The sequence below is a fragment of the Desmodus rotundus genome, chromosome 8 (genome assembly GCF_022682495.2).
Source record: "Desmodus rotundus isolate HL8 chromosome 8, HLdesRot8A.1, whole genome shotgun sequence".
Classification (NCBI taxonomy): domain Eukaryota; kingdom Metazoa; phylum Chordata; class Mammalia; order Chiroptera; family Phyllostomidae; genus Desmodus; species Desmodus rotundus.
In genome coordinates, this window is record NC_071394.1 from 27,359,776 (window position 1) to 27,386,292 (window position 26,517).

Sequence of the window (26,517 nt, forward strand, 5' to 3'; positions counted from 1 at the left end):
TGTAAATGTGGCTCAGGGAGAGATGTAAATAAAACCACGACTTTCCCTCTATTGTTAAGAGGCTGAACACACAAAACAGACTTACTCCAGAGTCAGGGTAAGCCAAGTTGCAGTTTTCAAGAGAAACAATGTTAGCTGAAAAGCAGGTGTTGGTTTGTTTCAGCTAATATTCTTCAATCGGCTAAGATCTTCCACGAACCTACTAAGGCTCAACAAATCAGTAATATGGTCCAGTGCTGATACCTCCTTTCCAACTTGATGGTGTCTCCACTGGTTGCTGTTATATCAGAACATTGGCAAAGTGAGAGAATTTCCATTCTTACTCTTTTATCAATCTGGTGAGGTTATGGCTTCATAAACAATAAATATACTTTCGGTAAATTAAAAGAATAGCTAAATACACGATTACCTTGAGAATGAAAAGAAAAAAGTCTAAATTAGCCAATTAATTCGCAGACAATGGGAGGTACTGTGCTTCTCCAGTTAGCCTCTATTTCTTGGCTGTGGTTGTAAATAATGTCACAATGCCACTCTCCATCATTTGCCATTTTACTGACAAGAGGGAGAGTAAAAGGGGATATACCACTCACGAGCACAGTTATCTAAGTGATTATGAGGCCTGATGCCAAGCAGTCTATGGGTAAAGGTCCCTGAGTCCAGCCTGGACCCAGACTGGACTTAGCGCCTTATCTTGGGAGGTAGAATCCATTCCTAAACGTCCAGAAGCCCCCCAAAGTGGGTGGACAGTGCTCTATGGCTGCAGTGGGTATAGAGGCCCTGAAATATCTTTCTTCCAGATGTCTCTGTGGACCTCTAAGCCCCTTGCTCTATCAGCCGTCTATTCCCACCAAACCTCTATTCCCACAGAGGAGAACCCTGGCGGATAGCCATACTAACCACGAAGAGTCCCTGGCTAAGTAAGACCAGACTATTCAAAGCCAACAATTACCTGTTGTCTACTGTAATATCCTCTGCTGTGGCTTTTAATCATGAGCTGTGATTTTAAAACCTGACTGCCAGCAGGCTTGAGCCATCCCGGTCCCTGCCACATCTTGAGCTGCTCTCCTCTGGCTCACTGCACCCCAGCTCCACCAGCCCCTTCAGTCCCTCCCTGTCGATCCACCAACCCGGCAAACTCCTGACCTCAGCACCCTTTCTCTGCCTACATATCTTTTCAACCTTGCTTGACAAACTTTCTACTCAGCCTTCAGGTTTCTGCTTTCAGGCTACGTCCTTGGAATAGCCTTCTGAGATCCTCTCCAGATGAGATTAGGTCCCCTTCTTTTATGCTCACATAATGCTCTATAGTTCACCTTCGCAGAATCTATCCCTATTGGGACTAAGTTATGATGTGTGTGTCTTTGGGCTCCACATTGTCTCCATCACAGACTCCATGCCCCATAACGGGCAGGAGCCAGGTCTGCGTTATTTATAAATTTACCTTCAATACTCAGCATAATGCCTGACACCTACATAATAAAAACTTATGAAACAGATACACTTTTAAAGTTATAAATGTAATAAATGTTCACAATAGAAAAATTAGAAAATACATGAAATATGGATTGTGGTTTTTGTTTTGAAAAGTCTCTAATTTTACATTCAGAGCTAACTGCTATTAACATTTTGGTGAATCTTCTTCCAGCAATTTCTCTCCTCTGAGTGTCTGTCCTGCCAGTTCCTGTTCTCATCTACCCTATCCAATCCTACCTTACATATCGCACACAAAGGTTTGTAATTAAATGGGAGTCACAGTGTGTAATTAGTTTTGATGAGTTTTCCACTTAGCATTATATAATCAACACAAAATGCTCTCTTTGTAAACATTTTTCTCTCCGTCAGGTCCAAGAGTACAAACATGAAGAAAGGGATATGATTTCAAACTCCCACTTAGACAGACCCCCGAGATAGAAATTCAGTTTTCATAATGAACTGGGATCACTGTGCTGGTAACACAGAGGTTAGGTTACCAGACGGGCTTGAGCAGAGAAAAAGATCCTATTACTTTCCTCATCTCTAAGAACTGACCTTTAATAAATGATGAGGGTTTTAGGGAAAAATGTAAATGAAAGAACACAAGGGGGTTGTTTACATTTTTCTAAAGAATACTCCAGGTCCTTAGGGAGCATTTTCTCTACTGCTCCTTCATCTGTGGAGTTCATTGTAACTGTAACAAGTTTAAGTACTTCTTGGACTGTTTTAAATTCTGGTATAAAAAGATTGTACCCATTTTATATGACATCATATAGGCTAAACCTCAGAATGCTCACTCAGATGTGTAATTAAAAGGTGTCTTACTTACATTTAAGATCTGCGTGGAGTGTTGTATAGGCATTTGCAAATTAAAGAGATATCATTTTGGTGTAAGACACATTAGCATAACCTTGATTTTACAATAAAAATCCCCTTTAAATGCTATTTTGTCCAAGTGTGGGAATATGACATAAAAATAAAGAGCAAACTTCAAGTGGCATTCTGAGTCTTTAAGCTGGTTTCACAAAACATTAATCATTTACAAAAATAAAAAAAATCTACAGCCAGAGAAATCAGACACTAATGAAGACTTCTGTTAATCTTGAACTTGTGACCTAAAGGTGAAAGGCCAAACTGTTTCATGCTTCATCTGTCTGGTCCATCTACACTGGATACAAATGACTTGTCTCAGATATGAATCTGATAAAAAGGATGTGGAGAACTCCAATAACTTATCTTGCTCATTAAATTTATATTTCTCATTGGCAACAATTACCTTGTATATTATCACTATACACACAATAAAATCAAAGTTGGGAAAGCAAGCTTCCCCTCTAAAGGGGATAACCACATTCAGAGTATTTTAGAAACAATGAACTTAATAACCCTTTATAAGCCCATTTCAATGTCAAATGTCCTATAATTTCCAAGTTGTGCATTTTTGTATTTACTTTAGAATACACAGGGTTAGATGCCTACCACATTAAAACTTGGTGGCAAGTACTCTTGACATGGGAGGAAACAAGAAAATTACAGCAACAATTACAGAGGTATATCCTCTTGTGGCTCATGTTAACATTGCCAAATCCCTGTATAAATCAGAACCAACTATTCATAGAATGTACCTGTCAGCAATATGCTACGTGACATATGGCTCTACTTAATCAAATATACAATTCCATTTGAAAAAAAAACAACTCAGAATATTCCTTCAAGGCACTGTGTTAGCCAGTCATTCACACTCTGATGTGGTTTAAAACATTTAAATATTTATGCACTGCATTTTATTTATATGTATAGCTGTGTCTAAGAGAATATTTTTACCCTGGGAGGAAACTGGTATTTCTAAAGGCCATTTTGCAGTAGTTGCTACACACGAGTCCTCTTATAATGGCCCTGATACCATGACAAAAATATCCTGGGTTTAAATCTTCTATCAATGACTCTTTTATATTTTCTAGGTTTGTTTTTTATTAAATGCATTGTTCAAAATATGACAAAAAACAGAAATTGGAGCCACGAAGGTTTTTTTCACATTGCTATTCGAACCAGCTGCAAAGATTTAGATCACACTAGCTCTTATTTTACGCATGTCCTTTGCAACAAGAAAACCATGGAATGCCCTTAAAAAGGAATTTTAAAATATAAAACAGATGTGTTATCTTCTTTCCCTTTGCTGTTGGAGTGCCATGTTGGGTAATTAATTCCTTAGTCTTGTATAGGTCTTCATGCATATAAAGAAAAGTTTATTCCCATAAAAATTCTTACATTAGAGAACTCAAGCTCCCCCTCCCTCCCCCGCACCGCTCCTGTTCCCACATGAGGTCAGTGAGGGATGAGGGGCCATTTTTCTTGGGGAGCCAGCTCCGCATGAATGCTTGTTACTATACATATGTGGGGAAGTGCCTGAGCTTAAATAGCAACACACACTTTATGGAAATACACTATTATACTGAATATCAGTAAGAGAAGTGTAAGTGATTTGTTCTTGAATCACTGAGCATATTATTATCCAAACTTTCTGTGGAATTAAAATCCATTATGAAGTGCTTTTTACCGATTCAAAATGGCAGAATGATAGCAGGGGAAAGACTAAGACCATCTTGTGCTCACACATTCCCTCTCACTGCTTTTTCTCTTTGAAAAGACGGAATGCTTACCATCAGAAGGACTCACACAGGCTCTTCATGTCTGAACTGGGTGTGTAGACAATGTGATACATAGCTAAGCTGAAGCTTTGGCCAACTAAAACCACAAAACTCGGGAAAAATTTCTGGGAATATGTTACTTTCCACACAGATGTGGCATATTAGTCACAAAAATGTGGGCATTATCTCCTATGCATGTGTAGAGAATCCCTATTCTCCAAAGTTTTTAAAAATAACACGTATCACTTTGTCAAAACAGAGAAGGGCCCAAATATTATGGTGCCCATCAAATTCTTCATTCTCTCACATTTGGGTTTGTGCGTATTATTGGAAGCGATAACACAGACCATCTAGGAAAAGTTCCCATGTGGACAAACTAGAAACTGTTCTAGGATGTGCATACCTGTTGCCAAGCTTGCACGGCAGTGTTCAGAGAATGAATCGCGTGCTGCCCGAAGTTTACAAATATGGAATCAACCACGATGGTGCAGTCAAGCAGCTTTGCTGCTGCATCGCTGGAAACCGCAATCTGTCCGAGGATGCTGAAGGGTTTCACCAGGCTTTGCATCGTCACGTTTCTGCACTCCAGAAGTTGACAGTCCGCCTGAGCTGAGAACTGAATCTCCCGGCAGACAGAACTATTGTTCCACTGTCGAAGATACAAGCGTGGTTCTCTGAAGGAGATAATCATGTATTCTAGTTCGGATGGCACATTCTTATCAGAAACAAACGGCTGTAGGCTTGGCGGCGGAGCTATTGGGAAAACAGACAAGAAGAAGAGCGATGGAGATGAGTCAGTGCTTTATGGAAATACAGAGATGACATGTAAATTATTCCCTTTTTGGCCATTGAATTCAATATTTGATGCTTACTAAATTTAAACATTCTTCTGAAAACATTACAGTATTTGAGTTATTATTTGATATCTGCAAGCACAACTGGTTTTTCAATCAGCAGGTCTCTTAAATACATACCGTCCAAAGGTTACATTCAGTCTCACAAACACTTGACCACAGAGACAACGAACAACACGAGCAGGAGGTAAATTCTAAGGAGAGATTTTTCGATGTGCTCTGTATCTACCAACTCAATTTCAAAAACAAAACCATGACTCAAAGGGAGTTAGAAAATCAGGTTAAATTCCATTTATGTTGAAAAGGCAAGATATTTAACAGCTGCTGTGTTTAATCTGATTTTTTTTCATTTTTTCCATTACATGTAGGTCAAAAACCTAATGCCTGAGTCAAAATATATTGACTAGGAAAGGTTTAGTAAAGACTTCTAGGAATAATTATTCATGTAACATTAACAAATCTATAAAAGGCCACTTTCGGGGTGAGGGAAAATGTAATCTCTGACTGTAAAAGCTTGTAAAAATTTTTAGAGAATTTGCCCATCTTTTGTAGAAGGTTCATGCTTTTAAAATCAGGTGATATCCAGTACTTTTAGACTCTATTTACCATTAATGTAATGGCTCAGGATATAGAACAAAAACAGATATATTTCTTTCAAAAAGATCCTAATTGGCCTAACAGTAAAACCTGCAATTTTTGTAACTTCCCTGAAAATCCCTATTGGAAGCATGCAAAATCATGTCAGTTCAATACAATTTAGTAACCTATATACTAGTTCCATAAGATGGTTCAAAAGTAAGGGGCACACCTGTTATAGGAAATTAACTTCAGAATAACTCTTCCAGTGCCCACGGTTAGGGGAAATGAATGCCGCTTCTAAAAGTCCCCACCCGCATGTGGCTGGTGGTCAGTACAGAGGGAGCTTTGGGTGGGGGAGGGATTAGCAGTCACAGCACTTTGGAACGTCACTCACACTGCAGTACACAGAATGGAACCCCCTCCGAGACTTTCTACTTCCTGAAAATAAACGATCTGGATAAAAACAGGTGAGTTGTGTCTTGAGAACACACAAGACACAATAGTAAGTTATGTGGGTGCTATTCTGATTTAAAGTAAAGAGTACCTGTGCCTAGTTGGTCCAGGTGATGACAGAGATGGAGCTCCAGGTGAGCAAACTGGAAGGAAATGCAGAGGGATGGGACAAACCATGGGGTAAAGCAGGAGTCCACTCTAGTGCAGGCAGCCAGGGCTGTGGGTGTTACAAGTTGGTCACAAGTGCTTTGAGAGCCAGATTCACTTGCACAGCTATAGGAAATAAGAAATAAAAGAAGTTCAATACCCTAAATTTTCCAATATCACATAAGTGAAATGTCTTTCTGTAAGGGTTTTTAAAGCTAGCACTCATTACCCTATAGTCAATATGTTATCAAATCTTTTCTATTTACTTAACATAAACTAGTTGTTTTTAAACATTAAGTTCTTGTTGATTATACCCTGAGCTATTAGCTGAAAAATTTCAAAGGATTCCTCAAAGTCCAGGATGCGTTGACCTACCTGTGATCCAATTTCGTTCCATCCCCATCTCACAAAACATCGGGACCATTTGTTCTCCCATTAGTTTAAGACCAACATGATTCAGAGTATGACTCTGCTGTTCAGAAAACCCGATACTTCCAGTGTCACCATAATAGTTTCACTCTTGTTTGACTTCTCCAGACTGCCACAGCCATATTCCCATATGAATTAGTCAGTACTCTTTATTGGACACCCACTGAACACTGCAGTAAGTGCCACCAAAGTCACGACCATGTGAAGAAGAACCAAGGTCCATCGACAATTACACTGCATGGGTCTTCTCTTCACTTGCCCATCTTCTTAACACCATTTTATACAAGTAAACTCCAGTGAAAAGGAACAGTGAGGGCACTGGTAGGAGGGAGATGTGTGCATGCGGTGGCTGCCGAGTTGCCTCGCTCCCAGTGCCCGCAGAAGCATGGGAGCCGGGATTGGGAGGGAGCACGGTGCATCCTGGTCCTTATGGACACGGAGGTGATGCTGCCCTGTTCCCCTTCCCCATCTCCCACCCCTTTCTTTCCAAATCTAAAATTCGCTCTCCAGTTATGGTAGCCTGGCTCCAAATCCACAAAGAGCCTAGAGAAGCAACACTGTGATTTACAGTATCTTCGGGAGAACTATGACAAGAAAAACTGAAGAAATAAATCTTTGGTTTTCAAAGAACTCACAGTCTAACTGGTGATGTAAAATATGTAGACATGTAGAAACATTACAAAACAGAACCACCACCCAGGAATAGGAAAGTCAGAAGTGCTGCCAGAGTGGAAACATAAGAGGAACTCAGAATGGTGTGGGGTGAGTCATGTGGGATTCTCAGAGTGTGAATCTTCAGCCGAGTTCTGAGAGAGGTTGTGAAAAGCCTGTGAAAATGAAAGCGAGGAGCTCGGCTTGCGGGCCAGCGCAGCCTGCGTCCCGGAGCGCTGGCTCTGCTGGCACCGAGAAGTGGGCCAGTTTTGACAAGATGTAGTGCTGCACCGTGCTTGTGGGGATCTTTTCAGCCATGGCATCTGCACTCTGAAAGATGATCTTTGTGGCAAGGCTGGAAGAGGCCAAGGATGTGTTCTTCACGTACAGGAATCTGCACCATTTCCCATTGGAGCTTCTGAAAAATGAGGGACTGTAGTACTTGGAGAGACTCTATATGCAGAGGAACTCACTCACAACCTTGCTCAGATGCTTCCAAACCTGGTGGAACTGTACCTTCATTCAAATAACACAGTTGTGGTTCTGGAAGCCATTGGGTCCCGTGTAAAACCCCAGTGTTTGGATCTTAGTGGCGATGCCTTAGAAATTGTTTGCCCAGAAATTGGTCATCTGAGAGCTGCACGTCACCCTCCGTTAGCTAACGGGCAACTGCGATACCCATCTCCACAGCTTGGCAGTCAAGGGAGCTGCAGACACTAGACACGTCTACCATGGTTTGCTAACCTGACGCAAGAGGCTTCACTGGTGCCTTTCTCTGCAGAACCTGGCCGTGGACCGAGGTTGACTGAGGTGTGTGCTGCACCAACCTCAACGAGCTCTCCTTGGCTGGAGACCATCTGCATTTTTGCCAATTGCTTTGGGTCCATCTTGAGAACTAGAATATGTGTAGGTGGACGACAGCATTCACCAGTAGGGCTTAGCACCCTATCTGTACAACAAAGTCCTTGGGGGCAGTGGCTGCAGTGCTCTCATCCAAGTTTCAAGGTAAAGCTGCTTTCCTTTTCATCAGGGCAACTAACCATTTTCCTCCGAGGTGAAGGCCATAGGGACAGAGAATGACCACATCCTGCCTCCGCCAGAGCTGGCCCTGAGGAGTAGGGGTCACACCCACCACAGCTGTCTGAAAGATCTGAACTCTCTGTCTCTTATCTCATTACCCAGAAGCCTCCTGGAGCTGCTGCACTGTCCCCTGGGCGCTGTCACAGGTGTCGTGAGCCCACGAGTAGCACTGACTATCCCAAGCTCTTTCCCTTGAGAGAGATGCTGAGGGTGTGGCTGCACCAGGGAGGACACCTGGCAGTTTGGTGGCTTACTGCTGCTCCACCCAGCGTCTGCAGACTTTTGACCTACTGAGTGGATAAATGCTCAGGCGTCTCAGGAGTGTTACGGGCTTGATACCGCAGTTGCCTGCATGTCATGTGCTGATTGTGCAGCAGAGGAGAGGGAGAGTCCAGCCAGGCCAAACGGGCCCTTACATCCTGTCCTATCAAATGGGGGGTGGGGTGGGAGGGGAGAACTGCAGAACTCCCTGGAAGTGTCATGACTGAGCTTCCAAACTGAATATATCCTCCCCCAAATTAAAAGAAGAGAAAAGAAAGGAGCACTCCATCAGTTGTACTGAGAGTTTAGCTCCAGGCAGGTAACAGTTATGTGTTGGTATTTAGTGCAATGTTATAAGTCTCCACTGCATATAAAGAAAACACACTCTGGGGGAATCTATGTAATCGACTACATGCTATGTGCAAAAATGCAGTTAAGTACATTCTGAAAACTTCCTATAAACAGGCATACTAATCCAAATGGCTTCCTCGAAATTTATCTGTAGAGTTACAAATAAAATATTTTATTGGCAAGGTAAAATTAAACCGTATCTACTCAGAGAGAGCAAAATGTATTATTTGTATGTGTTGTACACATATGGGCTCATTTCTGAGTGCTGTGTTAAGAAGCTGTTAAAAGTAGGGTACAATGTTAGTAAAAATTTTATTAAAAATCCAGGTGAGAGTTCTTTGAGAAACAGTGTGTACACAATTTGAGGTTTATCTGAGGCATTTTTTTTTGTCAACTACAATTTTTGATACTCTTGATATTTTCCATGATTTTATTCTATCTCTGAAGAGTAGCAGATACTAAAACATACTGAAAATGGCTGCTAAAACATCGTGAGTATATGCCAGTCTTTCCTTAAAACAAATCGATTAATCCTTCACTTTTCCTAAGTTAATGCACATCAATGGTTAGAAAGAGATATTTTTAGGTATTTAAGAGTATAGTGACTCCTAGCATATTGTAGTGGTCAGCACTATCTTACTTAATCTTGAAAAATCTTGAAATTATGACTAAAATGGTCATGAAGTAAATCTATATTTAAAAATTTAGACTTTCCTTTAAAAATTTGAGTCATATCAAAATGAAAGTTTCTTAAACACAAAATAATATGGTATATATAATCCCAATTTACTTTAACTATGTTTTGAATCAGTAAAATTATTGTAGCCTAGTACACCTTACAATGAGGGAGGGGAGAGGAGATTTACTGAAAATACGACAAAGTCTGATACTTTAAAACTGAGGTAAGCTACGCGGCAGCCGTGCCTTCGCGCCGTTGGGCAGCTGTCCCACCGTCCAGCTCCAGAGATCTTCCCTCTTCCCAAACGGGAACTAACTCTGCAGCATTAAGCACTACCTTCTTCATTCCCCAGCAACCCCCATCCTATTTGTCTCTATAAATTTGACTGTTCTTGGTATCTCACATACGTGTAATTATATGACATTTGTCCTTTTCACAGTGATATTTTCTATTTTATTAAAAAATTCCTGCTGCAACAGGATAAATTGATTTCATGACCCACTAATGGGCTGCAATCTGTGGCTTAAAAACAGGCTTACATGAGCCCTCAGGTAAAGGACGCCTTTATATAAGTCTTTAAAAATGTTTGTGTGTGTGTGTATACACTTTAGAAATATATATATTATAAAATATATTATTAAAAATATATATAGAGAGACAGAATATATCTCCCAGGGTTCACCGAATGAGCACTATGACACAGAGACGCAGTCAATACCATCGGCCTAGAACTTAAGGTGAGCCTGAGGAACGCTGGGTACTTTGAGGAATGTGTGGGGAGAAGGACTACCTGGCAAAAGACCAACTCCCTGGGGGGGGCTGTTACACAGGGTCAAATCACCCACTAAAAGGAAATAGTAAAAGCCTTCGAAAAGACACTTGGGTAATGTACGAGCATTCCTTCTGCCCAAGGGAAAGGAGGCAAAAACAAATTTAGCTCTAGGAAAGAATTTTCTTGATAAATCTTGGATTCTATCACTGTGTGACTAGAAACACAGGTGACAAAGCAATTCCAAATGTCGATATTTACATCTGAATAGTTTATGAAAGAAAGGATTTTTTACAATGGTACCCAACAAATTTAGGTTCACCTAAAAGTGCCGCTGCTGGTAGCCCAGTGGAGGGGACCACACGTGGAGGCCGCCGGCACTTGCTGGAAGGAGAAAGTTCAACCCAGGGAGAGGAAAGAAATGATCCAGGGATTTGACCATCACAAAGCTCTTTCTCTGATCCCTCCACAGTCCATCTAGGCAAGAATCAAGGCTTTGGGGTATTAAAATGCATTTCTTCCTCACAAAAAAAGCTGTGGACTGTGGACCATGGTCTCAAAGATTACCAACTATGAGCGGACAGTGACTTCTTTTATGGGATCTTTAGGGACTGAAGCCTATATATATATATATATATATGTATATATATATATTTTTTTGGCACATTCAAAGATGAAAGTATTCCAAAAAACTCACTGGAGTTTCAATTTTTATTGCCCGAAGAAACAATCACATACCCTAAGCTACTTCTCTTTCCAGAACACCTTCTTCCTGAAGCAGCATTTTGGGGGGTGGGGATAAAAAGTCCTTGCAAACAATGTGCCCCCATGTTTTAATGTTGTGGGAAAATGGCGGCAATAAGGACAACACCCACCAGAGAGGTGGCACAGGTGAACAGAGCTTCCCCTTATCAGCACATAACTTGTAAAAGGCTGGCTGCACACACATATCAAGTCTGCACAGTTATTATTGTGTTGCATGATATTGCCTGCAATTGGTGTGAATATGCATATCACATACTTCTGGAGTTAGCCACTTGAAGTGAGGATAAGAGGGGGGAAACAAAGCTGAAAGTTGTTGTAGTCCATCAGAAGACGTCCGATTTATACCAAATCTCAGTAACCTAACAGGGTGGCTCCAAGCCTGATCAGAGCTGGGCCCACCACTCCATTTCCATTGTTGCCCTCCTAGGGGGTATCACCGGGTGAGAAACTCCACACAGAGTGTGTGCTTGCTGGCTATGTTCTGTTTGCCCTCCAGATCCATTTTCCACCCCTTCCCATCCTCTTCTTTGCCCCTGGGCTATATCAACAAGCTGCTTTGTCCTCTGGCTTGTTCTTTGGCTCAGCCAGTGGGAGGTGCCCACAAGAGAGTAGACAAGAGAGTAGAAAGCAGGAGAGAAGGGTGAGGGATGTATTCCCCTGACTCCTTCTTGGCCATCTTTCTATACATTGCTGTGCCCCACCATCCAAAGCAGCTACAACCACCTGCTCGGAGTTAGTGTTGGTAATGGCTCTATCACCTGGCTCCTTTAGGCCTAAGAGCAGGATGCTTCCCCAGGATTCCTAGCTCTATCCCTTACACCTGTGCACACTTTTGTAAATAAATAGTCTTTTCATTAAACGCTCTTCAATTACCCTGTTTTAGTGTGCCTTCTGTTTCTTGTCAGGTCCTAACTGATTAAGGGTTTATTTAGCCTTCAGTAATGGTGTGGACAAATACATATACGATGAGATTAAAAATACAGCTGAAATGGGTATCTGATCAGGGCTTAAAGGTTGTATCTCTTGCCTTCAGTCCAGTGCACAAGCAAATAGGAGAAGTCTCTTAAAGGTCAATACTAGTGTGGAAACTAAGCTTGAAGTTACTCCAAATACTAACTTCATAAAAATCCAATAATCATTACCTATCATTCATTTTCACATGGTCAAGCAAACCATTAGTTAAAGATAGTGGCATATAATTATTACAGAGACAGTGATTGAGTTTAAGATAATATACCTGAATGGGATAAACATACCAGGGTTTTAAGGGACTGAATCTTTTGTCTCTAGTCCTGTGTTAAGACAAAAGATTCTAGTCCTGTGTTGATATAAGCCTTGGAACTAGTTAGCTCCCATTCCTTCTGTAAGGCCTCATCTTAGAACTCAGTTTCTCAAAGTCAAAGAGCTGGCTAGCTAGAGCCAGGACTTAAACCTAGGTCTCTAATTGAAATCTCCTGTAAGCAGTGCTTCTATTTACATACACACAGTGATGCCATTACCACTCAGCTGCCCTATGCTACTGAACTTTATGACAATTGCGGACAAAAGGCCTTTAAAAAAATCTTCATGGGAGTTATTTTTTATGAACTTTCTTCCAATAATGTACAGTGTGATTCACATCCTTTTCAAACCATTGCAAATATCACCTATGTGACCACCTCTGATCATAAATGTGTCAAGCTTTTGTCCAGTTCTAGATTTCTTGTGACACAATACACTGGAGCTAACTGCACCAGCTTCTTTCAGAATAGAATGTGGGCATTTATCAAAGCACTGATGTTTTCTTTCTAGAAACTGTATGAAATTTATTGTCCATTCTGAAAAATATCTTAGCAGTGTTTTATTACGTTGACTTTTAAACCAAATCTTTAAACTTAATTTCATTAATATCAATTTCTACGTGAAAAATAATCTCAAATGACTGAAAGCAAGATCGGGTGTGAAACATGAGGTAGGTTGAAAAGCCCAGGTGAGGACACAAGGCCTACGCTCACAGGATGTCAAAGGCTTGGTGAAAAACTGCCTGACTTGATTGTCTGCATAAGTTACCATTCCCGAAAGGTGCTACATTTTTGTAGGGTTAAGTTTACCGCAAAAGTAATTTTTAGGAATGTTTCAGATTCAGAGGAATTAACCTTGCCTAAAATGCTTCTTTCAATGATGAAAATGCACTCTTTAGTCAGAATCAAGAACTGTTTTCTAACTTGACGCTGAATTTCATTACCCATATTTTCTGAGATTTCCTAGCTAGGTAACCTATACTTACATTAGGCACACTTTCTATATCCATCTGCTAATTTCCACAGGATGGGTGTTCTTTTCATTGCTGCATTACAGACAGATAAAATCAAGATCCCACTCCTCTAATACATTTTCACTAACTGTATATTACTACAACTATGCCTGGAAGGTAATTATTTTTGAAGAGCCCAAATGATCTAGCAACAGAATATATGAAATATGACATATATTATTTTTAAGCATACAAAGTAATCAATTAAAAAGACTGTGAGGCTACAGACTAAAACGTTAACAGGTTCTTTCGCTGTGATATAATTATGTATGGTATATTGTCTTCTCAAATGTTGTTCAATACACATACATTATTGTTAATAAAAAAGAGAGAAAGCATTCACAACCACTCGTGTATATATAATATAAGGTAGGAGTCAGAATACCAAATGATGAGCTATGATTATAACCTTGTAACGGCATATAATACCGGGCAAAAATAAAGGCAAAATAGAAAAAAGTTGATTTTCAGGGTGGTGGATGCTTTTTCTCTCTCTTAGTGTCAGATGTTGTTTGGGGAAAAAAAGGAGGGATTACATAAAAGGACTAAGATAATGCTAAAGCTGACTTGTCGGGAGAATTGGAAGGTTAGACCCCGAACACGATGGACAGTGGAATGGGCACAGGCCCAGGGCGTGCATAAGAGCAGAGGAGCCGAGAAAACCGTGCCACTAAGTGCAATGTAGTCACCTGTTTCTTTCATGGGAGCATGAACAGAAAATGCTGACAAACAGGTTGTTGAAGCCATTTTTTCTCCACTCTCAGTTCATGGATGTACCAATCTTAAGCAAACACTGGAAATAGGGACAATCTGGCTTTTTGTTGCCACTAACCAGATATCCTATAGGAGGTGAGGAACAGGAAGTTCTGGGGACATGATTTAGAATCCCTGAAGTCTATAGCCTAGAGATTCATTATGGTCAAACAGACTCTAGAGCTAAATAGAAGTTTAGCTAATTGAAATCCTTCAGGTATGTTATTTTAGTTAGCCAAGTTTTTCTAATGTCTGGAGGTTTGTCTTTGAGGTTCTTAGTGAGGGTTTATTATGAGAAAACACAGGATTTTTAGTACATAGACTTTGCAACATCAGCTTCTGTCTTGCTTCCTGGTTCTCATCTGCAGTTGCGACAGAGGTGGCTGCCAGCCAGCTGAGATACGGCTAAGTGAGGGGGCACTAAATAAGATGACCTGAAGATTGCTTTCTAGCATAATGCCACTACCCCGTTTTTCATGGAGTTACCTTTGGTCATCAGCTCCGTTTTGACTGCTGTTTAAGACAATTCTCCACAGATCCGAGGATACCAGTTTCTTCTGGTCATTCACAAGATTGATATCGGGCAACTGCAGCTCACAAACTTTGCTTTCAGACAGACTAAATTCTTGAAATGCAACAAAAACCTTCTGGAGTTCATCCCAGTATTCCAGACTGCAAGGAATCTATAATAAATAAAAAAAGATTTTACAGGGTGCAAATAGAAACTAGCTTCTATGTTTGTTAAAATGCAAATTAAATCTTCATAAAAGTTACAACATTAATAAGACTTTTAAAAAGGAATAAGGTTGTAAAAGACAATAGTTTACAATTTCTCTGGAATAAATACTTACATTCATGTTGGTTACCTATTTTACTTTAAAAGACTCATTCAAGAATAAGATGTGAAAACGGCCAAGAAAGTTTTTAAATTAGAAACAATGGGGAACAAATCCAAGCAAGTGTTAAATGTATTATAAAACCATAGTAATTCAAGATAAAGTTGGAATAGTAACATCCAAATAGATTAAAAGAATAGAATAAAAAATAGTATATGATGAAAGTACAGATAAATTTTAGTGTGTAATAAAGATGCCATCTCAAACAAGTAGGGAAAAGACGAGAAACGAGGTTGCAAGAACTGGCCAGTCATTTGGTAAAACCAGAGTGGGTCCCTATTATCATTCCTGTATGAACAAACTGAACTAGGATGCAAAATAGAGACAGACTCATAGATAGAGAGCAGGCTGACAACTGGGGGTGGGGAGGGGCGGGGCGGGGTGGGGAGGGAGTGGAGGGATGGAGCAAAAAGGAAAAAGGAATAATGGACATGGACAACAATATAGTGTTTGTATGGGGGGAGGAGCTTATAAGGGGGGTTAAATGGTAATGGAAAAAGATACAATAAAAAAAGAGGAAGTAAATTGCAAAAGGATCAAAATATTGAAGGCTGAAAACTGACAGATTAAGAGAAAAAACATAGTTGATGTTTTTATAATAGGGCATCCTTTCCCATGTATGTCATGAAACTCATGGATGTAACAAAACAAAACCATAACTGATAAAATCAAATTAAATAAAACAAAGTAGAATACGACACAACAGTCAATGATATATGTAGGAATAACTGTGATAGCAGAGAGCTCTTATAAATCAGTAAGAAAATGAAAAGTACGTGTATAGAAAAATAAGCAAAGGCACGGGCCTTGAGCGCCCCTGCATATTCTTACTAGGTGTGCAAAGGATGCCAGGCCCTGGGAGCTGAGCGGTTTGCAGCGAGCAACCGTGAGGGGTGAAGAAGTCTGTCCCCAGGACAAAGAGCAGGTGTGCTCTAAGAGGTGGATTCGAGAAGCTCATGTTCCTCACTGTGTCACATCTCTACTCCATGCATAACACCCCCGTGGGTGGCCCTCTGCAGTTGACTTGGGGACAAGAGAAACCAGTACAAACACGATGCTCATGCAGCCTGCGAGCAACAATGTTTGTTGTTTCTCACCTAAGAGTCTTACGTCTTCTGCCAGCATCCGTGAAACACTGACGGGCAAAATGATTAGCCTGCATAGGTAAAATCCCAGACACTGACAGCAGTGAGTTTGTGTGCACGTGCACACACATAAAACACACACGCCACAAAAAGATCTCAACTTCACTAATACTTGAAGAAATTAAAAACAAAAGCAATAATGTAATATACTTATTAATTAATTTGGCAGTTTCCAAAGATTGACAGGTCCCATTTCTGGAGAGATACAAAAAGCATTTCTACACAATATTTTCGGAGGGTAATTTGACAATATCTATTTAAAGCTTGGAAATATACATCTAAGAATTTATTTCACAGAGGTTCCAATGCAAGTGTGCATGTGTTATATTTAACAGTATCGTATGTATTAGTAAGTACAGAACAACACAATATCCATCAATAGAGGACTAAATATAACATGCAGACCTATTAAATATGTTATAGTAGTTTTAAGTTATTCTACATAAATGCAATTAATGGATTACAGCCCCTAAAATGAATAAATAATATCTATATATACTAACACAAAAGATATACAAGATATATTATTACATTAAAAATTAAGTTTAAAAATAGAACATGTGGGTTGATCCCATTTGTCTTAGAAAAAGAACAAGGACTGGGCTCCTCTGTGTCTCCTCTCCTGAAGTACTCCCTCACTTCCACCCTCAGAACTGACCACCGCTGCTGCTATGCCGCTTCTACGTCTAATCACTGGTCAGTCATAGAAGGCATTACACTTTGCAACCGTATTGCGTGTTCACCACCCCAAGTCAAGTCTGCCCCCATCACCACTTATGCCCCCATACCCTCTGCCACCTCAGCCCAGTAACCCCAGCTCCCCACCGCCAATCACCACACTGTTGTCTGTGTCTGTGAGTTCTTTCTCTATTTTTTCTTTTTTTTGCTCAATCCTTCCACCCCCAGCCTCCCAACCCCACCACAGCTGTCAGCCTGCTCTCTACCTATGAGTCTGTCTCTATTTTGCCTGTTAGTTCATTTTGTTCATTAGATTCCAATCAGTAAAATCATATGGTATTTGTCTTTCTCTGACTGGCTTATTTTACTTAGTATAATATTCTCTAGGTCCATCCATGCTGTTGCAAAGGGTAAAGTTTTCTTCTTTTTTACAGCCAAGTAGTATTCCACTGTGTAAAGATACCACAGCTGTTTTACCCACTTCTCTACTGATGGACACTTGGGCTGCTTCCAAAGCTTGGCTATTATAAATAATGCTACAATGAACATAGGGGTGCATATATTCTTTCAAATTACTGTTTTGGGTATCTTCAGATATATTCCCAGAAGAGGAATTGCTGGGTCATAAAGCAGTTTCAAAAAATGGCATATTTTAAAAAATATTCTTACCATCTAACAGTTTGGGGGCATAATAAGATCTTAATAAAAGCTTCCTGAAGCGACAGATTTCTTCCTAACCTCTCTTCCTTTAAACAGGAACGTGAGCACCCACATGTGAAGAGGTGCGCGATGGGAGGAGGAGAACATGTGGACATGCAGCAGAGGCTGACAGCGTGATGAAACGGAGGCCCGTGTTCTGGCGGGTGACGAGGACAAACAACACGTCCATAGTGTTCCACTTACAGCTAACATTTCTTAAAATTCTTTTCTTGCCTTCCATGGCATCCTTTTTCTAACTTTCCCTTCTGGGTCTTTGTTCCTACATACTCTCTCTGCCTGAAATACTCATAAGACTCTCCAGTTTCTTGTTGTCTCATGTTTAATTCCTTCCCATCTATCAAGTTCAAAGGAAATAACACCTCCTAAATTCTCTCCCTTTTCTGAACGCCAATAGTTTTTTTAAGTGGGAATCTGCTTCACAGCTCTTATCGCTGTATACCTCATGTTACAGTTATTTCTACATATGACATCTTCCTGGTGGACGCAGTCCTTGAGGGAATGATTTCTATTTGGCTAAGCTTTGGGTTTTCACAGCACCTGGCAAAGTGTATACAGTGAATGTTCAAAAACAGTTGCTAAATAAGTGAATAAATAATTCATGAGTGGATGAATGGGTGAATCACATACTAGGTGATTCAGCCCAACTGACACATTAAAAAATCTCCATAAGGAATTATAGAAGACAAAAGCATGAAGTTTGGAGTCAGACCTAATAGGATTCAAATCCTACCTCCATTAGCTATGCATTCTTGGGCAAATTAATTTTTTAACATTAGTTCCTATACCTCTAAAAAGGGGAAAATAACAGGAACTACTATAAAGGACACATGGACAAAATCAAGGGGGAGGGTGGAGGTGGGGGAGGGACGGGGGTTTGGCTGGGGTGGGGTGGAGGGATGGGGAGAAGAGGCACACAACTGTAATTGAATAACAATAAAAAATAAAAAAAAATAAAATTCCGTAAAAAAAGAAAAAAATAAAATAAAAAGGGGAAAATAACAGAAATACTCTCATGAATTACTGTGAGGGTTAAAAGAGACAAAGCATTTCATTCAATACCACATAGTAAAAACTTAAGAAATGTTAGTTACAAATTATTCATCCTTTTCATGCTCAAAAAACACTTCCGAAGCATGGGTGGTGTTATAAGAATTAGGGAGGTTGTAATTAAGAGTCCTTAACAATGGATTGGACTTGGAAGAAAATAATAAACCTTGAACCTGGATGCTCAGAAACAGTAATAATCATGGTTCAACAGTTTTCTGGTGAACATCTATTAAAATGTGTCCCCTCATGCCCTGACCGTTGTGGCTCAGTTGGTTGGGCATCATTCTGCAAAGTGAAAAGTCATTGGGTCAATTCCTGGTCAGGGCACATGCCTGGGTTGTGGGTTTTGTTGCCGGTTGGGGCACATATGAGAGGCCACCGAGCAATCCTTCTCTCCCTCCCTTTCTCCCTCCCTTCCCCTCTGTAGAAATGGTAATAAAAAAAAAAATGTGTCCCTTCCACTGCTGGGATTATACCCTAGGAATCCTGAAACACCAATTCAAAAGAACCTATGCACCCCAATGGTCATAGCAACACAATTTCCAACAGCCAAGTGTTGGAAGCAACCTAAGTGCCCATCAGCAAATGAGTGGATCAAAAAACTATGGTACATTTACACAATGGAATACTATACAGTATAAAGAAAGAAGGAACCCCTACCCTTCATGACAGCATGGTTGGAACTGGACAGAATTATGCTAAATTAAGTAAGCCAGAGAGGAGGGGGAAGGGGGGTAACAGGGGAAAGAAGGGGGTCATCAAGGAACATGTGTAAAGGACCCCTGGACAAAGCCAAAGGGGGGTAGGACTGAGGGTGGGAGGTAGGGGTGGGGGGTAGTGGTGGGGGGAAAATGGAGACAACTGTACTTGAACAACAATAAAAAAAAAATGTGTCCCTTCATGTCGGCTATGAGTTGAGAGAGAAAGGAACATCCTACTGCTGAGCTCCTCTGCACTGCCAGTGACTGCCAGTGAGCCGGTCCTTTGGCCTAGGGCACTCACAGCCAGAGGTCGGTAGGCTGTGGGGAGTGGGTGAGGCATGTGTATGAGAATATAAAAATTTCAGTGGAAGAGCACCCATGAGTTTAGAAAAAGCATAATCAAAATACTTATTTTTAAAATACAATTCATAGGATGTAAATTTCAAAATCATCTTCTTGGTAGAGAGGATACACAGAAAAGGGTGAAAAAAATACTTGTTTCTGGTATTGTCTCCAGACGTTCTCCATTAAAAGTAATATATAATAGCTTATGAAAATTAGCGGTCACATTGGGAAGCAGAGTGGGGCCTACAGGAAAAAGTCCTAGTAAGTTTTGATGTACAAGGCGAGGGTTGGAACAGGTCCACACATAAGGCAATCGAAGCTGGGAACTGTTGTGGGAAGCCATTGGCAGTTTACTGGCAATTAAAGTGGACTGTACCAACACTGGGGCTTAGAGAAAAGGAACTGAAAGAAATCAAAAAGAGAGATTTGGAAGAAAACCAAATAAAAAGCTTTGGTTCACAACTTTGTGTGAGGCTGGCTCTGTGGTTACATACTTCAACTGGAACATTCCAGGCTACTCTGAAAATGTAGAAAACAATAGAAAACTACTAAAGAAATGCATTCCAAAATATACCAGTTATGTGTTTGTCAGGATTTTCTTTTATACATACTATTTTCCTTGGTTAATAAATGGTTATTAATAAATTCACTCCAAATGAAACTTCTGTTGAAAAATTTTAAATTGTATGCCTATAAGTGCATTTGCAAAACTCACATATTAATTCTTTTCCCATTATAAGAATATATTTAACTTCAAAAAAAAAAAGCTAATGTGACTGAGTACAATTAGTATTTTAGAGGCAACTTTAGTTAATTGTTCATTCAAATATAGATTGAGCCATAAATTTATAAATATTATAAATATAATCTTTGTATTTTCTTATTTGTCCATCATAAAAAATCCTGTTGTGGGCCCACCCACCAAGAGCTGCTAAGCATCCTGCCCCACCAAAGCAATGAAAGTGTCAGTCAACATTCCTCTACCAAAAAATAAATCTCGTTGGTATAAACCTTGGCCCTGCTAGCTGCATCACTGGTCTAAGACCCTGAGCAACTTGTTCAATGACTCTGAGCCTCAGCTCCCTTGTTTGTGAAATGTATGTAATAAAAAGCACATTGGTTTTAGGATTTTGGACCTTATCTTAATAAAGTCAAAGGGCTCTCTTCAAGGGTTTGCAGCAAAGAAGTTAATGAAGTCAAATCTATGTTGTTAAAACCTTTGGCTACTGTGTAGAGACTACCATTAGGATCAAAAAGGGGCAAGCATGGATGTGAAAAGACCAGTTAGGAGGCGTGTGCAGTGGTCTACGCTAGGAATGTACAGTTTAGCTTATGGTTGGTGGCCGTGGGGTGGTGCGTAGGAGATTCTTAGGACACAAATTTTTTTGACTGGTTATATGTAAGAAGAGGGAGGTATCAAGAATGACTCCCAGGTTTCTGGCTCAAACCGTGGTGTGGATGCTGATGTCATTCACTGGGATGGGTAAGGCTGACTTGCCTTGCTGAGGAGTAGCTTTGTGATGTATGTCGGGTAGAGGAGGGGAGATCGTGAGTTCATTTCTAGACAAACTGAATTGGAGGCACCAGTGAGCCATCCAAGCGGACATCCAGAGTACAGGGTTGGTTATTCTGGAGAGTGGGAGGGGAATTACCTGTGCTGACACATAACTATAGGTTCATCCAGCCTTAACCTTTTGTCAGGAAAGTATAATGGAAAGACAGACAGCAACCAAGTTTAGGGTAGTTATTTGCAAGAGGGTGCTTTAAATGATGAATTAAAGCTATAAACCAGTTAAAGGGGATGAAAAAACAGAGTAAGGTGATGGATAGGAAGAAAGCAGATTACTACAGGTTTACACACAGTTTAATAAATGACTACAGTGGGACCTGCTGAGTAAGCAGGTTGGAGCGACTGAGAGACTGAGATCAGGAGGCTGGAATGAACGACTCAGGAGGCAGAGCACTTCTGGATGCTGTCGAGGGCCAGGGCTTGTGTGTGGGCGTGGGCAGCCAGATGGAGTGGAGGGAAAAGCACAAGAGCGAGGAGGTCAACCTGGGGTTTGGCTGGGTCCTTGGCATGAATGTCGACAGCAGTGAAGAAAACGACTGGACGCCACAGGGCAAAGACCTCTGAGAATGACAGAAAGTGACCCAAGACTTGGCAGATCAAAAGGGGGGAGGATGATATAATTAGATGCAGTGAGTCTAGAAGCAGCAGAAGGGTTTTACAGGAGGGTAGAAGAATAAAGCCAAGTGGCATTGGTGAGCAAGGGATGCTCATTGGTGAGCATCCCATCTCCTGACCGTGGGAATCCAAGAGAATAAAGGGCCTCTACCTCAGATAGTTACAAGGTGCAGAGTCCCACAGGACAGCAAAGTTTCATTTCGGCTGAAGACAGGAGAAATGCTTGAAGAAGAGGCTGAGGTTTAGGGGAGTTCAGCAATCACAGAGCAGGTGTTCCAGAGGGCTCTGTGGAAGAGTTCGGGAGGTAAAGAGGAAGTGGACTGGTAAGAGGAGGACAAAGGGATACAAATCAGTATCTAGACAAGAGAGGATAAATCTTACAGTTTGGGTGGTGACTAGGAAAGAGGGAAGTGAGGCACTGTTGGAACTGAGGTCCTGTTTAGGAGGGGCAAGGGCAATGGTACGATTTTAAAGTAGCTCACTGCTACTTCCTGAAGCCCGGCTTGCATTCTGTGTGTCTTCTGACAAGTATTCTTAAAGAACTCCAGCTATTTCTCCCATAATCTCCTAGCACAGAGTCTGACTCATGGTATATGCTTAATAAATAGCTTTTAAATTAATCAACGCAGAGAGGGGCTGTAGTGGTAACAATCTGAGCTTCTTTACCAGTCTTCTAAAAAGGTTTTGTTTTACATACTGAGACCTCCCTTCAAATTATTTTGCAATCACACCCACTTTTTAACAAACTTTCCATTAGCTCACTAATCTTCCAGTTAGAGCTTGACATTGCCCAGCTAATCTCTAGGCTCATAGTAACATAATTAAACTAAAAATCAAATGTAGTCATGTTGTGCTTCATATGGTAGCAATTAATTATTCTCAGGGAATAATTCTGGGCTCTATTTGGTGTGATCTATTTAAAATAACTTCATTATGTGCTTTTAGGTTTGAAAGAGATGATGTGAATGATCTTTAGTTACATATCTATAACTGAGGATTTATTATTAGTGCCTGCATGGAATAACTTGAAGGAAAGAGGACTATTCCAAGAAAGTTTGGTTGCCAAAAAATAGTTTAGAAAGCCTGAGTATCTAGTACTGAGTCATGGGAAGTGGGAGCGAGTAAATTGGTTTCACTGGAAAACATTCCACATGTAACACATGGTACATTTCAAATGACTGTCAAGATTATATATATTTTTATTACATTTTGTTTTCCTATGCATTATTTGACAGGACCTAAAAAATTAGCCAGCCATACATAATAAACTGTACTCTAAGCATATGTGGTCTCTGCATATGAATATATTTTAGGTTGTATATCTGCCAGTTGGTAAGAGCACATGTATTTTTGCATTTAAAATGTTATTCCACAATTTGTTTCCATTTGATGGCTAATTTGGGAAGATTTGCATGTGTGTTGGTGATTTAAAAATACTTTTGGTACAAAGGATATTTTGGCACTTAATTTGTTTTTATTACTTAATAGTACTGCCAAGGCTATTAGCAGGGTTGTGACTGCCCATCTGTCCTCATAGATAAATAGCTCTGATTTCTTTGTGTAGGGGCTGCTGAAGCTGGGCCATTGCCCCTTTGCTCAGGCAGTCCCACTAAGCAGTCTAGGCAAAGGATACAGAGGAAGTGTCTTCCCTGCCCTTAGGTGCATAATAAAAGCAAGTAGATAAAGACAGACAAGACCTAGTCAGTGATGTATTCTATCAATCTGCCTCAACTTGTCCTTTCCTTTATATTATGACAAAATAGAGGGAGCTGACTATGTAGGGCTGGTCAGGAAGTACGAAGCTGGAGCTTCCCTTCAGGACTAAGTTATTAAAGTCTGGTTACAGCAGAGGATTCCATCTTCATCACTCCTCCCTCCACAATTCCAGATACCAAGTCTACAGGTGATTATAGTAGAGGGAAGAGTAACTGCTTTGCCACCATCACTCGTATTTTTATTAGTAGCAGAAATAATAACACTGATGGCAGCTGTGGTAGGTGAAACTACCTGGTGAACAGCCATTTACGATTTACAAAGATTTTTCTTATACATTGTCATCATGAGGAAAATAGGATTCCCAGTTTACAGAGAGGTTAACTGTGGCTTAGAGAAGTTAGGTAGTAGGTTCAAGATTACCTGTTTCGTTAGTGGCACACCTTTTGGCTATCAATCCAAGCTTCTTAAACTGGTTACCTTTGGATTAAAGAAGAAAAATGGACCCCATATGTATCCTTTACAATTTCATGTCATAGTTTCTTTAAAGTGGATTTTTAGGGAGAAATCTAAAGGCAGAGTACATTTTGACCTTTACCATTTAACCCAGGCATTTATAGCTACTTAACTGGGCCATTTTTTTCTCTTTGAGCAGCCTCTTTCTTTCAGCACTTTGAAGTTCTCTCTCTACCTCTGCCTTCGATGTCCGCTGGAGAAATCAGTTGTTAGTCTTACTGAGTATCCCTCACATAGGATGAGTCACTTCTCTCTAGTTGCTTTCAAGGTTGTCTTTTGACAGATTGTGTTTGGTGTGGAAATCTTTGAAGTTCATTGAGCTTCTAGATGTGTAGATGAATGTTTTTCATTAAATTTGGGAAGTGGTCAGCCATTACTTCTTCAGATGTCTTCCCTTTGTTCTCCCTTCTCTCCTTCTAGGACTCCCATCAGATACATATTGATACCCATGATGCTGTGTTCCACGGGTCCTTGAGGCTCTGTTCATTTGTCTTCATTCTTTTTTCTTTCTGTTCTCCAGACTCAGTAATCTCAATTAATATATCTTTAAGCTCACAGATCCTTTCTCCTGCTTGCTCAAATGTGTTCTTGAGCTCCTCTGGTGAATCTTTTGTATCAGTTATACTTTTCAACTCTGGGGTTTCTATTTGGTTCTTTCTTCCTTATAATTTCTATCTTCTTATTGGTTGGACACCACTGTCATTATTTTCCTTTAGTTCTTTAGACATGGCTTTCTTTAGATTCTTTAAACATCTTTAAAATAGGTAATTAAAGTCTTTGTCTAGTAAGGTCAACATGTGGGTCTCTCAAGTTCAGTTTCTAGTGAATGCTTTATATATATTATATAAATATAATTACATATAATTATAATAATAATATAGATAGGATTCTATTGAATTCTCTCTATATTTTATATATGCCATAATTTCATATTTCTTTGCATGTCATATACCTCCTTGGTGGAAAACTAAGCATTTAAAATGATATAAAATTTTATTATATTAGTGAATATCATTAACTATATTACTATTATTATACTATTAATAAATAATGCCAAGTGTGGAAATCTGATTCTCTCCCCTACCTCAGGGCTTCTTGTCATTGCTATTTGTTATAGTTGTTTTTTTTTAGTGTCATTTATGAACTAATTCTAAACATCATGTATTCTTTGTCATAAGGTCACTGAAATATCTACTCAGTGAACTTAGTGGTCAGTTAATGATTCGACAGAGATTTCCTTAGAGGTTTGGAACCAGTAAGGCTCCTCAGCCTTTGCTGGGAGGCTCTATGTGCCTATTAAGGCATGTTTCTCACCTGCTTTAGCCTCCCCTTCCTACTTGTGCAGTGTCCTCAGATCAGCCAGAGGTGACAGTGCAGGACCCCTTCTCAGGTCAGTCCTAAGCACGCATACAGCCTGGGGCAAGTGCACAGTCACATGCGTGTGCGTGTTCTTCTAGTTTCCCAGGAGTTTGTTGGAGCTTTTCAAAGCTTCTGTGGACATCTCACTCCTCAGCTTTTCCTTGTAAGCTTCTTGGTTATCTTAACAGTGTATCTGGTATATTCTGCCTCAAGCAGCTAAACTACTTTGCTTGAATTCTTTCTGACATCCACCCCCAAAGGTGGTAGAGGGAAGGCTTTCATATTGGTACATTCCTAATGGATAACTTTTGAAAGTGTAATCATTGTGAAGCTCTTATTTGTTAATAGAAAGTTATTTTACCTCATTAACTAAGTCAAAGTATATACTGCATTTAAAACAATGTCAAGGTGGTGATAAGACCAAATGTAGTCCCAAGTGGAGAAAGTACTGGCAAGATTACAGGTAGATAGGTTAAAAAGTTTTTGATTGATGAGTGGAAGAGAGGAGGTAAGTGGACAGTTATGACATAGAAAGTGAGGTCTGAGAATGAATTAATGCATTGATGGGTAACTGAGAGACAATGGATATGAAGAAGTTAGCATAAATAAATAGCAATATAAACATTAAAACCTAATAAGGTAAAAAATAGCTTTGCTTCCATGTAATACAGAAGATGTTTGTATTTATGATTGCAATTGGACTTAACTGTCCTTTAAAACATAAAGAACATTTCTTATAATCAGTTATTTATACTTATAACAGGAGAAACATATTCATCACACAAAACAAAATGTATTCTGATATCATTTGTTGATTTTTTGTGTGTCTATTCCGAAGTATAAATCTACCATTTACAATGACATAAAATACAAATATGTTTGCAATCTCAAATGTTTTAGCATATAATATTATTTCTTTTTATATATATCTGCTTTTTAGTTGATTCTGAAGAAGGAAAAGAAAGCTTGTATAGATCTTCAACTAATAGAAGTCATGTAAAAAAACCTTAAAATATTGGAACCAGTT

At 39.9% G+C, this 26,517-nt stretch overlaps 1 protein-coding gene and 1 pseudogene across 4 annotated transcripts in view; one reads left to right on the top strand and one right to left on the bottom strand.

The window, feature by feature from the left end:
- Window positions 1–26,517, bottom strand: part of VPS13B (vacuolar protein sorting 13 homolog B) — a 669,566-nt gene that overhangs the window by 88,460 nt on the left and 554,589 nt on the right. For all 4 annotated transcript variants that reach the window (XM_024572260.3, XM_024572257.3, XM_045181664.2 and 1 more), the window contains 3 exons: window positions 14,672–14,868; window positions 6,099–6,280; window positions 4,525–4,874 (listed from right to left, as the gene is read on the bottom strand). In XM_024572260.3, coding sequence (XP_024428028.2) covers window positions 4,525–4,874; window positions 6,099–6,280; window positions 14,672–14,868 — 729 coding nt within the window. The remainder of the gene's footprint in view (window positions 1–4,524; window positions 4,875–6,098; window positions 6,281–14,671; window positions 14,869–26,517) is intronic.
- On the top strand, window positions 7,551–8,645 carry LOC112315523 (leucine-rich repeat-containing protein 28 pseudogene; annotated as a pseudogene).